The 17,969-nt window shown below is 39.7% G+C and overlaps 1 protein-coding gene across 10 annotated transcripts in view; it reads right to left on the reverse strand.

Annotated features, from left to right (window-relative positions):
- Positions 1–3,381: 3,381 nt before the first annotated feature.
- The window catches only part of ablim2 (actin binding LIM protein family, member 2), a 145,017-nt gene continuing 130,429 nt past the window's right edge, over positions 3,382–17,969 (reverse strand). For 6 of the 10 annotated variants that reach the window (XM_041779471.1, XM_041779474.1, XM_041779470.1 and 3 more), the window contains 7 exons: positions 17,675–17,712; positions 17,387–17,495; positions 17,217–17,275; positions 11,900–11,960; positions 9,457–9,464; positions 9,258–9,338; positions 3,382–5,198 (listed from right to left, as the gene is read on the reverse strand). In XM_041779471.1, coding sequence (XP_041635405.1) covers positions 5,085–5,198; positions 9,258–9,338; positions 9,457–9,464; positions 11,900–11,960; positions 17,217–17,275; positions 17,387–17,495; positions 17,675–17,712 — 470 coding nt within the window. In that variant the 3' untranslated portion in view covers positions 3,382–5,084. The remainder of the gene's footprint in view (positions 5,199–9,257; positions 9,339–9,456; positions 9,465–11,899; positions 11,961–17,216; positions 17,276–17,386; positions 17,496–17,674; positions 17,713–17,969) is intronic. The other 4 variants (XM_041779479.1, XM_041779476.1, XM_041779480.1 and 1 more) reach the window with 1 other exon arrangement.

Here is a 17,969-nt window from a genome sequence, read left to right on the forward strand (position 1 = left end):
AAAAGAAAAATGATGTAGAGCAGATCAAGGTGTTATAATTCTCTGGTCTCTTTCACTTCCATTTGGTGTCTAGACACAAAAGGTAGGCTTTATTATGTGTTAAAAACTGCAAGGTAAACCAGTCCAGACCATGTTTGAAGCTGACTGCTAAAAATGCTGGATTTCACTGGTTATGCAAGCAGACAAAAGCTCTTATAGACCTTAGTAATTCTTTAGATTACAAGATTCACAGGGTTACATAACAATGACAAATGTTTGAACAAGTTTTAGTTCATCAGCAGAAAATCTGCCACTCTAAGGACTTTTATTCTGCAGGTTTAGACAGACTGTCACACAGCAGTCAATAAATAAAAGTTTATGAGAGAAGAAACATGTAATTGTTGTCTGGAGCTTGTTCAGTCACGCACTAGCAGTCAACACGGATTGGATGTGAGACATTTTATGGCATCTAATCCCACATAGTTTCTGATATTTTACACGCCCCTGTCTAATCTCATTTCAAACACCGCTGAGCAAAAAAGAACCTTTAATGTCAGCTGTTTATTTCTGCAAAAGTCACAGAGCCTGTTCAGCACCCGGACTCCTCTTCTGTGAAGCCATGCTGTTGTGATAGATGTGGTATGTAGTTTAGAATTGTCTTGCTGGGACAGTCAAGGCCTTCCCTGAAAGAGACGTTGTCTGGATGGGAACGTACGTTGCTCTGAAACCTCAATCTACTTTCCAGATATGTAAACTGCCTATGCCATCAGAACTAATGCAACCCCATACCATCAGAGATGCAGGCTTTAGAACTGATAGCAAGCTGGATGATCCTTTTCCTCTTTAGTCTGCAGGACACAACATCCATGGGTTCCTATAAGAATGACAAATTTAGATATTTCTGACCACAGAACAGTTTTCCATTTTGCCACAGTCCTTTTAAAATAAGCTTTAGCCCAGAGAAGACAGCAGGGTTTAACACCCAGCCTCAAATGATATTTTGAATTGAGGTCTGGGCTTTGGCTTGACCACTCCAGAACATTCCCCTAGATGTTTTTAAACCATTTCTGTGGAGCTTTTGCTGCATGCTTCAGGTCGTTGTCTTGTGAAATGAAGCTCTAGCATAAGTTCAGTCAGGAAGACTATGGATTCACATTTCAGTCTGAGTTCTCCCTAATAATTACACTCTCACACCACTACTTATTGTCTGCTAATAATTGCTGAATCTGCCACTCAAGAGGACGTCATTGTCTGTGGGCTTTAATTGTCTGTGGGATGTCACCGGGAAATCAGCGGTCTTGTCATACGGCCTTATCTAGCCAATTGCATGACACTTCTCCCTCATCATTAGCCAATCATCGCTCTGCTCTCCTTTCTAAATATGCCTCTCTCTCTCTCCCCTAGTTCTCTCATGCTGACGTTTTGCGTGACCCTCCACCACCCCAATCATCGCCAGTCTGCAGAATCAAGAGCCATCAAGTTCTAAACATCTGCAATCCTTCAAGCTTCCACCACCAGTATCCAGACTCCAAGGGGGATTTCTTCCGCTGCTGCTTGGACCAGTCAGTCCTCGATCTCAGAAACTCCCCATAGAGTCTATGTGCCAAAGAAATTCTGTCAAGTTAATTTCATTTCAATGTCACTCATGATTAAACAATTCTTTTTTCTATACAATGTGTCTCTCCTGATTGAAATAAAATATTCTCCCAAGCCGTAGTTCTCTTGCAGTCTGAAAAAGACTGTCCTCCAGGATTTTCCTGCATTCTGCCCCATTCATTTTACCCTCTACGTTTAGGCCCCGGCCACATGGAAACAAATTCAGGTGTATACCTAAAAGTTTTATGTCGGATTGGCGTTTCATCCACACAGAAACGGCGTTTCAGGTGACTGTAAACAATACTTTTTGAAAACGGGTCCCAGAGTGCATAAACCTGTAAACGACTACCGTTTTATCTCCATGTGGACGGCTCTCCGCATCTTTCTTGAAACAATTACGTCACACATAGTGTATCTCCCTTAAGGCACCTGCGCGCGTTCAACCAAAACATTAATGGCAGATTACAGGGTTGTGTTCATGCTACAGAAACTACTGAGCTTGTTATGGCTTTTACAGCAAAATCTGATGCTCCTTTACCCCCACCACTAAACGCATACACCATATGTTCTTGAATCCAACGCAGTGAACAACCACAAGGACAACTAGAAGAAAGTTTGTGTCAGTTTACTGTGATCTTCTTCTTCTCCTTTGGTGCATTTCCGTGGCAGCGTTACAGCACCATGTAGGCTTGGCATATGCACTACAGCATTTTCAGTCATTTCAGTGGTTCCTGAAATGACTCCGTCTTTTATGGAAAACTATTTCAAAACGAAACAGCAATATATATTGTTTTCGTCTCTGTGTGGACGGAGCCTTAAAAGCCTTCCAGGGCTGGCTGCAGAGAAGTATCCCCACAGCATGATACTTCCACCACCATACTTCCAGTGGGAATGGTGTGTTTGTGGTGATGTGCAGTGTTTGGTGTCTTGTCTGGTGGCCTAAAAGGTCAATTTTAGTCTCATCAGATCGAAGAACTTTCCTCTACTTGACCATGGAGTCTCCTACATGCCTTTTGGTGAACTCTAGTCCAGTTTTCTTCAACAGTGGCTTTCTCTTTGCCACTCTCCCATAAAACTTTGACTGGCGGAGAACCTGGGCAATAGTTGTTGTACTGTATGCAGAATCTCTCCCATCTCACCTGCTGAAGCTTGTAACTCCCTGAGAGTAGTCATAGGTGTCTTGGTGTCTCTCTCACTAGTCTCCTTCTTGCACAGTCGCTCAGTTTGTGAGGACGACCTGATAGGTAGATTTACACATGTGCCATATTCCTTCCTTTTCTTCATGACGGATTTTTCTGAACTCCATGGGATGCTCACTGCCTTGGAATTGTTTTTTGCATCCATCCCCTTATTTATACCTTTCAGTAACCTTTTTTTCTGAGTTGCTTGGAGTGTTCTTTTGTCATCATGGTGTAATGGTAGCCAGGGATACTGATTAACCAGTGACTGGACAGGTGTCTTTATACTCCAATGACTTGAGACACATTCACCGCACTAAGGCGATCCCCATTTCTCTAATTGTGAGACTACTAGCACCAATTGGCTCGACCTTAAAGAGGGTGAATATTTATGCAGTCATTTCTTTTATCTTACATATTTTTTACATTAGTTGATGCTGCATTCATAGCAATTCAAGCTATGATGAATCCATAGAAAGCTATGGATTAGCAATATGTTGTTGCTCTTTTGGTCCTCTTTTAAGTTTGCTAGATGCCCCCTGGTCCTGTTTTCATGGTGGATTAATGTCGGGTCTTTACAAAGAATATAACAGAGTCAGCGTAGGCCTGGTCTATTTGTAAAGTGGAGATAAGAAAAGGTGACTCTGTTGTTTGGATAAAGCACTTTAATAGCAGATGAATATTAGAAAGAAGACATGACATTGATGACAACAGTTAGTGTGTTACTTACAGGAGCAAAAACAAAAAAAGTGATTTGACACTCAGTTTAAACTCAATATGTTGATATGTTTCTCTTCAAAGCTCTTCTTTGTGATGCTATGCATTTGACACTACAACCATAAGATTTCAAAATAAAATCCCTTCCTTAATAATATTGCAATTAAATAAATACCTAACACAAGCTAATGGAAGCAGCTGACCTGGGCGTTTCATTGAAAAATCACTCAAACCACATTGATCATAATGTTTTCATACATCTGTAACCAGTGGACAAACCCTGTGTTCCCTCCCTCATGCATGCCTGAAGAGTTACACACCATGGCTTGTATACAGACAAATATATCTGGTATATGTCCAGTACATGTTCACATACATCTTATGGTATGTTAGTTTGCAGTCCAGAAATTATCAAGCAAAGCTGACAGACTGCAGCTTGATTTACTGTACGCGACAATGCTTTCAAACATCAAACATATAAAGAGTTAAATCTCTATCTGAGAGCGTATAACACAGTTAAAGCGTCGACTTTTAAATCAAGCACTTGGAAGTGCTGCTGCAGGAAGCTTAATATGTTTTTATTCTTATCTGGTAACAAAATCATGATTTCTATCAGCTGTGTGGCATAATGATGCTTTCCAGAAGTCAAAAATAGCTTATAAAAATAATTTCTTTTGTTTGTTTTTGACGTGAGTGCGAATCACTCTGGCAATGCTGCATGTTTGACACCTTTGCACACCTTGAAACCCCCCTCTTCTGCTTTTATAACCCCCATCCTCCCCTCTATCTGTGATTTACGGCCAAGTTTGGCTCTTATCCAGTCCTTACTCGTCTCTCCGTGCTGATTTACGAGATGCTTATGTAAGATATGGGACTGCATTCGAACATATCATGGCACGCAAATCAAAACTACCCCACCAGCGTTTCCCCACATCTATGATTAAACAGGACATGAAAACAAAAGTGTATGATAAGGTGCTTTTTGGATAAAGAAGATCAGAGCAGCTGGAGTCGTCTCTTATTCTCGTCTCCTTCACATGCTTGAACAGAGTCCTGAAGAAAAACTGAATTGGCGTGAAGATGTAACAGTCAGTGTGGGGAGGAAAACTCAGAGAGAGAAAAAGCAGAGCAGCAAACGGATGATTTGTAGAGACGGACACGATGACAAAGTAAAACTGATAAGAAGGATCACATTAAACAGTCAGAACCTTGGAAAAGGCCTACACCAGAAATAGAAAAGCTGTTTCTTTTTTTGCTGGGATGTACGTATGAAAGCGTCGAGAAGGGCAGGAGGTCGGGGGTGAAAGGATGCAGAAACCACATGTGAGGCGAGGAGCATCAACACAGGCCATGCAAACGCAGCTCCTCGTCCTCGTCCGTTTCCAGTCAGACCACATTGCATACAAAAAGCGATAAATGCTGCCTCAACATCGTGGAAATGTCCCGGCGCGGAGCCTCTCTCCGCAGGCATGATGGCATGGCGTTGTACAGGTGGAGAGTAAGGGTATCATGGCGGTGCATATATAGGTTATTTCAGATGGGTTGTGTTTTTTTTTTCTGCTTCCCTCCACTCAGGACGGATGCTCAGTTGAGATGTTGCTCTGTGTTCCTGTCCTAAAAAAGGCGGGCCCTCTTCTTCAGGTCATTCTTCTTCCACAGGGCCAGACGGTCGAACTGATCCAGGGTCATACCGAAAACCTGCTGGAAGTCCTCGGGAGATAGATGTCTCTGAGGGAGCGAAATAAAACAATTATGGTTAGTTACACTGATGAGCTCTATCATTCAAGTACTGCGGGTGATAAACATCAATATTTAGTTAAAAGAAGAACTGCAAACAGATGTCTGGATAACGTCATATCATACTGATTCATGTCATCCCATGCTCTAATGTAACTACTGTATGTTACTGTATCAAGCCATATTTGATGCATTTAAATGCATTGTTAAGTACTGTATCATTTATTATCATACAATATGGTAGTGGTTCCCTAACTGAAAATATTTTCAGGTCCCCCCTACCCCTCACCTTACATATCAACATGTTAAAACATGAAAATGTATCACAAGCACACTGTCACTAGCAATTTTTGCTTAATTTTTATTTATTTTTTAAAATTTCCTACAACATAAAACCTAAAACAAATTGAGTTTCAATAATTTGACTCTTTGAAGATGAACAATTCACCCAAAATAAGAACTTATTAAACACCTTTAAAATTTATACACCCAGTCCTGCAATAATTTCTGTGTTCATTGTGGGCTTATTTGGTGCGACAGACCTTCTTGAGTCCTGGATACAGTTGTAAGGCAGCTACTCTCAGCAGGGGCGTAGCTAGGGATTTTGGGCCCGCAGAAAGAATATCACACAGGCCCCTCTTAACTGACTAGCCAAGCAACAAATGTATCATTTTTTCCAAATATGCATGTTTATGTATTTTTGAAGCATAATTCCTACTGTGGGCCCAGGTAATCAGTACCCTTTCCCCCCCCCCGTGCTACGCCCCTGACTCTCAGTTCAATTTTGGCTTTGATTTGTTTTTTCCCGTAATTGAGGAACAACACAAAAAAATAAACTCAAGGCTCTTGTGCCCAGCAGTGGGTACTCCTTTTCCACCCCACTCCAAAATGCTAGCCCCACTGAGCTCAAACAACAACCTTAAAAATAGGGATCATAAAGGTAGACGAAGCACTGCACTTGGTGAAACATTGACTCCCACATTTTCATGTGATTTATTGAGCTTTCAGTCATCAGATTATTTTCCTTGTCTAGCCCATTAAGTAGGCTAGGTATTTTTTCTGTCAATGATTGTGTTAATTATTGAACACATGTAATGAATTATTATTGTCCTGACTGTAGGACACTTGTTGCATTGCTCTTTGGGACGTTGCTCTTCTGCTCTGCTGAACAAATGAAGTTAAAGCATATTGCTGACTGAAAAGGATGACTTTTGTGCTTCTTTTATCAGGTTACGCTGCCCCCTGTAGGAGGTCCCAGTACACTACAAAGCTAAGAAGACAGATCACCTTCTAAACCAGCTGCTGTATCAGAAATGTTGGTATCAGCAGCAAAAAACATGATCAGAATTTGTACGATAAACAGAAGATTGATACTTGACCCTGATTTTTTTACCATTTAAAAACTGTTTAACAATTCTTTTAACTTTTACCCTTGTTTCGCCTCCTGGCACAGTGACCGTCTGGACTCGGAGTCTTGATTTGGGTTTAGCTGCTGATTAGCCCGGGTAAACCAAAACCACTTTAGGGTTAAAGATCGGGACGGTGGTGGGTAAAACAGACGTCTGAATATTTCCCCCTGACAGGCTAATGATAACTGGATTCCAGTCTGCTGATCTGAACCACAGAGGAGATCTTTTACGTCAGTAACACCTCCATACCCCGACGCTCCGACTCCTGGTGGGACATTATTCCCCAAACCCCAAGGCTTGCAGGGAGTTCTCATATTGAGGTTGAAATATTTTAATGGGGGTGTTTTAGGGGGGAAAAGGACAGCAGGATAATCAGCACTGTACCACAAGACAAACCACAATTCAGAGAGAGCTCTACTGACTCAGATATTTCCTGTTTTCAACCCATGAGCTCTGGATCTGTAAACGGGCAGTGTAAGAATAACTACTGCAGGAAATTAGTTATTATGGTACATTAAGTGCTTAATTTTTTATTACACGACATGCATGTGGGTTCAACTCGCCGTGAACCGGTGTGAGAGGAAGTAACGAGATACAACATCAGAAAGTTAGAGCAATAACACTGCCAATTACATTCACATTTGGTTAATATCACATTTTATTGACTTTATTCAGGCATGTCTCTGTTGAACTTTTACTTCAGCAAACTTCACCACAGGAGAAGTACGCCCTAATGTCATTGTTAAACACCTCGTTCAGAAAGCAGGGGCATAAATGTACCACAGATACAGACTCCACTCTTCCAGACGCTGTAGCTAGCTGCAGGGATCTGTTTCCATTCACTGAACAAGGCAGGGTTTATCACCCAGAGGTGCTGGGTGGAGTAAGGTCAGTGCAGTGCTAAACGACATGGGGATATTTTACTTGCTGAATGCTAGTGCTAAATAAACACTCTTATCCACTGATTCAGCTGTAATTTTCTATCTACACAAGAACATATGCAGGGGGGAGGGCATAGTCACCCTAGAAGTCTGTTTGGCCACCCAGAACTCTAAAATAGGACTGGCTACACAGGAAAATTTGGAGGGTAATTTACAAATATTTTCCCCGAAATTTACTCTTTGGTGAGTGTATTTACTACCAGATGCCACCGGAGTTGAAGCAAAAACACAAATGAAAGTCTGCTGGAGTTTTAATTCATCAGCCATCACACAACTCACACTGGAAAGAGCAGGCTGACAAACACCAGAGGTGAGTGACTTTTTTAATCTAATTGGAAGAAATTGTTGGTTTTGTTTATAATATAATGCATACATGACGTGTTTCGATTGTGGTGTAGACCTTACATTCACCTGCACTGGAGCTAAAAGACTTACTGTTGTTTTGTTTATGTGATTCTCTGTGTTTACATCATTGTTTTGTGTTGGAAAGGTCTCTCTCTCTCTCACTACACATTAGTTGGTGAGGGCAGGAGGACTGAGCAGACACAGCTGCAGCTAATCTGTAGCTTTTCAACACCTCCTGTTGAACCTTCAGACACCAGAGTGTACTACAGCTCCCAGTGTGGTAACCAGGCTCCTCTCCAGCCTATTAATCTACTGATTTCTTCTCCTCTTTTCAGTACCTCCATTCCTGTGCCAGTGCACTCATCATCATCTCCTGCTCTGCTCCTGTGTCTTTAGGGATGCTCTGCAAAGTGATTTCACTTGCTGTATGTTGCTGTTATTACAGACATCATACCTTTACTTATTTCTCTATAAACTTTGGTACTTCAGGAAAAACTGGACATTCAAATCACGGATATTGTATCCTTGGTGGTTCCCAAAGTGGGGTCAAAATGGTGAAAGGGGGTCACATGATGCTTTCCATAAAACAAAGTGAAATTTCATATGATTTAAAATCATATATTCTATTATCTTAAAAATCTTTTTTAAATGAGTTCAAATTAAAATCAAAACATAGTTATAGAGTGATATTTGGGCTTAAATGCAAGTAAAAGTTATAAAAACTACCTGAAATGCAAGTTTTGTACATGATGCTTTGTGCAATATTGTACACTTTATCCCCCTCAAGGGAGAATTGGGATCCTTGATCTCTAACGCCGTTTTTTGTGGGTGGTGAAGTGCTGAAAAGTTTGGCAACTCTGCTTTAAAGTGCCTGATATTGGAAAAGTTAGAGAAAGAATCCCAACCTTGCACCCCAGGGATAAATAAAGCACTTCTGGGTTGCATTATGCACATTGCTAAGCAGGCGAGTCATCCATTGGTTGCCACCTCCGCTTTGTATAATCAGCTTATACTCAAATGCACTTTTTCCTGTTTATTACTTTATGTGTTTAATGATGAGGCATTCAGGAGCCAGGCTTAAATCATGTAGAGGTTCTTTAGACAAAAACACACAGAAATCCCTCCTGTCCACATACTTCTGACCACAAAAACAAACTTGTAATTATTCATCCAGCTCTAGAAAAATCAAAGATGGCACTTCTCTAAGCTCTGGCTCAGTCGTCTGGCTGCTGTGCCCCCATCTCATTATCGTAATGGTAAGTCATTCTTTTAACCACAGTTTCACATTCTCTCTGCTTGTTTAATGGCCTGTAGACAAAAGTGGAGAAACAGCAGAGTCAAAGATTGCAGCTCACCTCCAGTCTGGTGCGATCTACGTCTCTGGGAAGCTTCACTTTCACTCGATGCGTCACTGCCAGGAGTTCATACGGGTAGATCTGGCACACACACAAAAAGCATTGTGGGAGATTTATTAGGAAATACAATAATCCAGAGTGCACACAAAGCTGCCAAGAATATTATTAGCAGAGAATTAAACAATTAAAGCAATCTTACCTTGTATTCTGAGAGGGGAAAAGGAGAGAAAAAGAGAGGATTAATCCAGTGAAACAGTGATTTTTAACTGGAATAACAGAATAAAATAAATGATACCTTATAGAGTCAATTCTCATCAGAAATATTGTGAGGAAAGGGCATCAAAGACGTTAAAAGTGGTTGCTGTGCACCCACAAAAATACACACATAGTTATGAGGTTGGCATCCAGTCAGTTCAGACATGGCCAAAAGATACAGCCGTGATTATACCCATACACACGCTGGTAAACACAGAGCTGGAAACATGACATCACCTCTGTATGTTGTTAACCTCCAGTCAGTGATCCAGAGCCAGAGCTGCAGGGCTCTGCACGCTCCGTCACAATGTAATCAGGGATCATAAACCCAATAAAGACCACACTCACTCTATAGGTTTTATGTTTAAGGTTTGATCCTGTATGCTTATCTGAAGCATAAAGCCTTCTGTACGCTCGAGAGCTGATGGAATAACCAGCTAGAATCCCCGTCTATGCTCCAGGCGCTTTTATTGTGAAACTCTGCCTAACATAAATGAGGTTACCCACATCTGGAGAAACAGCAGTATACAGCTGTTTAATAAATAATGGTAAAAATGAAGAAAGAACAAACTGATAGCCTGGTCTTACCACTGGACAGTTAACAGGTTTTAGCATTAATGTTCATGAATTCTGAAGAGAATTAACTGAAGCTGAAATGAAGTCATTAGATCAGGGGTTATCTAAGTTACATCTAGGTCCCCTGTGACCAGCGCTGAATATCAAAATTGCTGATATTGTATCTCCTTTGAAATTTTCAAAGACGTTGCGTGAAAATTAAAGGTAATATTTTTGGATCTTCGGGGGAATTTGATAAAATGTTTAAAGGTATTTTCATCAAAATTTGGGAAGTTTATATGCGAATGTAGGGGAATTTGCTTGTTAATTTTTGGGGGTAGTCCTTTGAATTTTTCAAGAATTTAATGGAAATTTCAAAGAGTTTGATTGGAATTTTTGGAGAAATTTGCTTTGAATTTTGAAGGTTTTTATATATATATATATATTTTAAATGTATTTATTTCTTTTATCTGATTTGATATTGGGGCGTTATCATTTGAAATTTTCAATTATTTTCATGGACACTAAAGGGAAATCATTTGGATGTTTGGGGAAATTTGCTTGGAAATTTCTAGTTATTTTCATGGAAATTGAAAAAAAAAAGAAATGTTTCATGGAAATTTTGGACATTTAGTTGGATGTTTAAAAAAATGACTGGTATTTGAAGGACGGGGTATCCTTTGAAATTTACAGGAAATTTAAAGGCAATTAAGGAAATTTTTTAGGATGTTAGGGTGGATTGGATAAGAAATTTCAAGGAATTTCATGGATATTTGGGAAATTTCTATACAGGTACTGTATTTAGGAATTTGATTAAGATTTCTTTTTTTTAGGTGGGTTTTTTATTTTCAAGAATTTAACAGAAACTTAAATGAATTTGACTGATATGTGAAAGGGAATTTGCTTTGAAATTTACAGGAATTTGCATGGACATTATATAGAATTTGTTGGGTATCTTGGGGAATTTGCTGGTATTTTTCAAGGACTTTTAAGGAAATTATATGTTGTAGAGTTTCATTGGAAAGTCTGAGAAAAATATGCCTTGAAATTAATTGGCAATTTCATTGGAATTTGGGAAATTTGTTCAGATGTTTGCGGGGAATTTGGTTTGAAATTAATTTTCTTTATTGTGGGGTATCCCATGAATTTTCATGGAGATTAGGGAATGTGTTTGGGTGTTGAGGGAATATGATAAGAAATTCTAAGGTGATGATTTTATGGTTGGGTGTCATTTGAAATTTTCAAGAATTTTATGTAAATTTCAGGGAATTGGATGGGAATGTTTTGGGGAACTTGCTTTAAAATTTAAATGTATTTTCATGGAAATATGGGAAATTTATTTGGTATTTTGTGGGAATTCGGGATAAAAAGTGTTTTTCGGGGGGAGGGGTTGAAAGCGTCAAGAATTTTATGTAAATCTCAGTGAATTTTCTTGGATGTCATACATTTTTATAGGTTATTTGGGTCAGTATTGATATTTTTTTGAGAATTTAATAAAGAAAAAATTAAGAGGAATTTGCTTAAAAATTGTAGTGATTTTACACAGAATTTCTTTTTTTTTTTATTGGAATGTTTCAGGTTTATGGTCAATTTTCCCAGCTCAGGTCTCAGGAGGATATAGACAGTCACTTTATATTTGGATAGTCAAAAACTATCCTTATTGTATAATGTAAGAGACAGAAATCTCCCTTAAATCTTAATCAAAGATTTCTTTCTTTTAAACAAAGGCACAGACCCAAGGTGGACAGTGACGGCCTCCACATTTATGGATTGCTTTGCACACATTGCTCTAATTTGATGCTTCGATCAGCATGCGTTCATCTCCCTCTCACCTCTCATGCCGCCCCAGCTGTGGGAGTCTGGGTCCACTTCATCTTCCACCATATCAGCAGCCTAAAGAAATACAGACACAGAAACAAAGAACGGTTAGACCATCATTCAGATAATGCAGCCAGGAACGTCTCTGGTCATTCTCACAGCCTTGGTTCATCTCAGAGTTTTTGAGTCACTGCATCCCACTCTAACTCGCTCACGTTCCTTCAGGGTAAAATGAGATGTAGTTGACAAGTTCTTTGGCATCATTTGGTTAAAAAACACTGAAAAAGAAACTCACAACAGTCTGAGCCAACAACCATTAATGTCAGCAAGTGAGAAACAGTTAAATAAGCTTTGTGCCATGAATCCATCGTGACTCCTGTGCTTTCATTTCTTCCTCACTTCTGTTTTGTCTTTGCCAAGGTAAAGCAGTAATATAACATCGATTGATGATAGACTAAATACCCCCAACGTCCTCATAATAACTGGAGCTCTGCCTGTGTGGAGTGATGGGTTCTGAGTGACCTCTCTGTAATCTGAAACCATAACTATGAGCAAAACCCTCAGGAGGTTAAATTCTGGAGAACTGTAAATGGTCTTTATGCTGCTTTGAGGTTTCCTGTGCTGATTAGTGAATGCTCTGAAGGGGAGTTCGATAGAAAAGTGGTGAAACCACATAAAGATGCCGGTCTGAGTGATTTCTGAAGAACTGTGGGTGATAGAGTTTGGATAAGGTACAAGAATTACCCTCTTAGGGTTTTAAACTTCAGCCAAGCAGACAAGTTCAGTAAACTACCGTGCATTATGTGCCCTACAGAGAGACAGAAAAACTGTGGGAGGAGTAATCATAACATATATCACAGAGTACATTACTCTATAAGCAAAACATTGGCTCCAACATTAAATAAGGCAGAACAACTATTCTCAGGAGGCTGACATCGTGGTTCTCTGCTGGAAAACGAAGGATTGCTCCCTCTGGAGTGGGAGTGAGCCTCTTCCTACAGGGACAGGGTTCAAGTATGTACCAGTCTTGTTCAAAAATGAGGGTCAAATGGACTGTGAGATGACAGAAAGACTGGAGCAGCATCTGCAGTCTAGCAGGCGTTGTACCAGACAATTGTGACCAAGAGAGACTTGAATCAAAAGGCAAAGCTTTCCATTTAACGTTCAATCTTGGTTCCATCAGACCTCTGGAAAGAGCTCAAAGTAGTCGCTGCTCCTTCACTTTGAAAGCAGACAGTTGAGGGCGTCTGATCAGGATGACTGAAGTACCTTCAATCAGAAATATTCTGGGTGCGTACAACAGGGAGGAGACCTTGGAATAGAGCCAGATCTCGCTTAGCCTGGGAAGGCCTTGAGATCTCCCAGGAGGAAGTATAAAGTGTTGCCATGGAGATGGACGTTTGTGTCAACCACAACCTGAGGCTGCTTGATTATAGCCATTAACCTGATCATGATTATAGAGACTGATATTGAGATCACAGTTATTAGATATTTGTCATTGCTTTTACAAGACCTGCATCACATGTACTTTTTATACAGACTTGTTGTTCTCTTGTGGCCAAAACACTGGAACACTGTCACTTATTACAGAAGGCGTGCAACACAGTAATTATTTAATGTAAAATATCCTGCTTTCATAACTGTAATTGGTTACAAGTCTAATTGGAATTTAAACTAATTGCCCAGTACTACTGCAACCTGTACCTGAATAAGCAATGGATGGATGGATGGACAGATGGATGGACACAATAATACAATTGCTTTACAATAATATAGGGAAAGCTAAAATGCCTATGCAAAGCACAGACATAACAGCCCCACCTTATGGTGGTCTGAAATGAAACTGTAACCAGATCTCCTCAATCCCGTAGTGAGCTCTTTTCTGGTAAACTAAGCTTCTCTTATCTGTTGGTTTTCTTGTTTATTTCCCTCACTATGGTGACATGCACGCTCCATTTAAATTAACAAGTCACTCTGCAGTGAGTCAAGTGTAAAAAGCTCTCAGTGAGGTAGCCAACACAAATCAAACGCACCCCCAGCTGTGGCTCTAAGGCCTGCCAAGTCTTTGGGTCTGGTTTTTATTGAGCCAGATCTGATATCACAGAAACAGAGGACACCGAGGGCGGGGATTATTTGATAAGGGTGATGATATTATGTCATGTTGGCTCTGTGGAAATATAGAAAGTCGGGTGCCAGATGGGACAGGAATGGTTTAGACTTTGAGGTAATCAGTAGAAGTGGGATTGGAACGACTTGGGTTTGCAATCATTGTATTAATCAAGGTTTTTATTGATTGTGACAATTTAATGCTCATTAAATTAATTACTGGTTTCTCAGAGTGAATAGCAAACATTAAATAAATCAAAAGGATTAAACATAAAATCAGATCTGTTGGAAACAAGTCTGTAGGTTTCTTTATGAAAGACAGGGATGAAAACGATACTACTTTATAAAATGTGACTTTCACAAATGTCCATCACAGCTTTTCACTCTCTTCTTATAGTTTGTCTAAGTGGTGCTACCATACCCATATGCCCTGTGACTCCATGCTTGAACATAGATCACACTCAGATCAGGCAGCTCATTTGGTGATGGTAATGATGGCTATGTCAGAGAAGGGTGACAATTTTCTATCTGAGCACTTATGCCCATGTTTGGGTTTTTAAAACAAATAGACTGACATTGTTCATAGAATAAATATCCATCTATTCTTCATTGCACTAATGCATTGTAAAAATATAATTATTGTTGGAGTGACATTTAACCAGGACTTAAATAACAAAGTCATGCTTGTTATCTACCACCAGTTGAGACTGGTGTTATTTTGGGCACTCATGATTTACTGTACAACTGATAGTCAATAGTCAAAAGCATGAACACAGAAGCAGGTAGCACATAACTGGGATGGAAGTCAACAAAAAAATAGATACAAGTACCTAAATCTGTACCAACATGTCTAATACCTGTCAGGCACAAATTTTGGTGCTACACTTTAGTACTGTTCAGAGGACTCCTTCTCCTTAGGAATCAGGATTCCCAATGCTCTACACCAGGCTGTTTCTCCCATACTAACCTTAGCACTCACCATAGAACTCTACGGACATTAGGTGAGCTTTTATGGACCAGTATGGGAATCCATTCAGCACTGGGGCCAAAGAAGCCTTGCTACAGCTTGCACTTCGTTTCACCTTAGCGATCCTTCATCCATACTCAACTTTATCTCTCAAAAAGGTGGCATGTTAGGTGGGAGACATAATACTAAATTCTTGCCTGGGTCTGAACGTGTGTTTCTTAAATGCTCCTCTACCTCTTCCTTGAATGCCTTGAGTTGTCCTCCCTTGTCCTCACTGAACGACACTTTAACAAACTTAAATGGATCTCTGTAAAATGCAGTTCTAACCCACTTCTGCTTCTTCTCCCTCAAATGTTCTGTCCTGACTGTCACAGTCAAAGATGCTTGACCTTCTTTTCATTCTATTCTCAGGGGGGCTGTGAGGTGTTTCCCTAAGGCCGTGGTTCTCAGCTGGTCTAGCTTTGGGACCCACCACATGTTCCTCATTAAAAATGGTGACCCTAATCTCTGATTAATTTGTTGATCATTCAGATTTATTTAATAATAGATTGTGCTGTTTGAACCCTATATAGAGATGTGACAGAACAAAGACAGTGAGAAAAATAAAACATATAAAGAATCCTTGAAAGTATTATGGAAGATTATGTGAAAATTCCTGAAATCTTCATTTGAAAATTCCTGAAATAAAACCAGGGAAGACTGCTGAAAGATTCTAGGGAAAGTCCTGGAAGTCTCTTATTCCTTTTGAACTTTTCTTAAAGAAATGAGGCAACAGTTCAGGGGAACTGCCCATAGAAAACTCCCTCAAAAAATTTAAGAAAACTCATGAACCATTTAGGAAAAATTACCTTCAGTTTCTTTAAAAATTCAGTCGAAAAAATCCTTTGAGTTTGGGTAAATTTACAATGAAAATTCTTTAATAATTGAGGGGTAAAAAAAATACAAATCTAATTATATCCCTTGCTGTCACAAGCTTAAACAATGGAACAAAAGCACTTAAAAGACCTTAGACAAACTCGTGACCCACAAAAAAAGGGTCTGCAACCCACTTTAGAGTCCCGACCCACCAGTTGAAAACTTCTGCCCTAAGGTATTCCAAAACAGACATTTCTGGCAACTGAAGCATTACCACATGGGCTAAGGCCAAGGATATTAGAAAAAATCTTTCAAAAGAAAATGAAAACTAACTAAAACTAAATCCTGTGCTTAGAAAAATATCTAAAATTCAATGAAATTAAAGACCAAATCTCCTTAGTTTTAGTCTTTGACAGCAGCATAATGACAGGCATGTATGCCCAAGCCTGGAGAGAGTAAAATTCTCTGATTTGATTAGAGATCACTTCACACAATGGTGATTTTTGGTTTTAAGTTGTATGCAAACATCAAAACTGAAAAAAAGGAAATGAAAAGTGATGAGCCTTTGGATCTCTGCCCTGACAGGTGTCAGATGTTACTGAGAAGACTCAAACTAACACTAAAACTAATAAAAACTAAACTAAAACGATGTATTTTTGAAAAATAAAAACTAAACTAAACTAAACTAGCAGGAAAAACTAATTAAAACTAAACTGAAATGTAAAAGAAAAAGCAAAAAACAAAATAAAAATAAAAACTAATGAAAAACCCAAAACTATTATAACCTTGGCCACAGCAGAGTACGAACAGGGCATCAGTCAACATTACAGCCACAGTCAGCAAGAACACAAACTAATGGCAATAAAAGGACGACTGTGGACGAAAATCTCTTCTTTTTCTGCTCCATTTATTTGATATTTTTCTACATTTTTTAAATTAAATCTAGAGTACTGATTCAATAAGTGGGGCCATGACAGCATCGTGGGTCTGAAAGAACTGCAGATTGGTTGCAAGAAGTCATTTCAGGGACATAAACGTAGCTTTTATCCTTATTATGGAATATATAATAACAAGCGAGCCCCTCCTCAATTGCTCCATCTGCTTCTAAAACATGTTGTCTGTCAAGACCAAAGCCAAACTCACTCTTAGTACCACCACAGCTGCAAAAATAATTGGTCCCCCCACACCCAACCTAACAGATCTGAACAACAGGACCCTTACATACTTTGCAGTTTCAATAAAACAGCAGATAACACATCCACTAAACATCCAAGTGGACTGTGGGTGGAGACACAGAGCAACACGGTGCAAGGAGGGCTCACTTTGGGAAAGAGTCTAAAATGCTCCTGTCTACCTCCTAGGCATTGATTTGCAGCTGCGACACTGTTTGTTTGTCAGCTCACCTTGTAGATGCCATTCCTTCCATATCCGGGTAAAGATGCAGACTTGTTGTAGGGGAAATCTGCCATGAAATAAAAGACACCATCATTATTAATTGCTTAAGCTGTCTTCTGGTATTATTTTTTCAATACATGTCAGTCACGTCAGTTTAAACGTATGCTTCGCTTCTCACTGGGCTGGGAGGTATCAGTGGGCAGACTGTGTGTGGATTTACGGGGGTCTAGATCTTCTGAACCCATCTGTCCGTCGATTTCATGCTTCAGAATCATCCAGCTGGTCCTCTACAGAGAGAAAAGAGAGGGAAAGAAAGAGACAGACAGAGAAAGATGGAAAGAGGTGATGGATGATGGTAAAGAATGAGTTAGTAAATTAGTAAATGGATGTAGAGTATTTGCAAAGTTTAAGAAAATGGCTTGAAAACGAGACAGACATGGACACACAGAGATACACGCAGACCCACCTTGCTATCCTCCCCATCCTGCCAGGATGTTCTAGAAGCTGTAAAACAGTCACATGTTACAGGAAGTCACAGGTAATGAGCTGGATCATTTGCCTCTCAGCTCCACTGTACTGCTCTATAAAGTCTACAGTAAATCACACCCGACCACGACAACATCAGCTGCAGACGGCATCGACAGGGAGCCTGACAAATAAACTGGACATACGGGGTAAAACAGGGAAAACAGATACTTATGACGTGTTTTTTTAGGGTACAATGGACATTTTGGCAGCATCAACTACTAATCACTAGAGCA

This window comes from Cheilinus undulatus, linkage group 22 (assembly GCF_018320785.1).
Source record: "Cheilinus undulatus linkage group 22, ASM1832078v1, whole genome shotgun sequence".
NCBI classification, from domain to species: domain Eukaryota; kingdom Metazoa; phylum Chordata; class Actinopteri; order Labriformes; family Labridae; genus Cheilinus; species Cheilinus undulatus.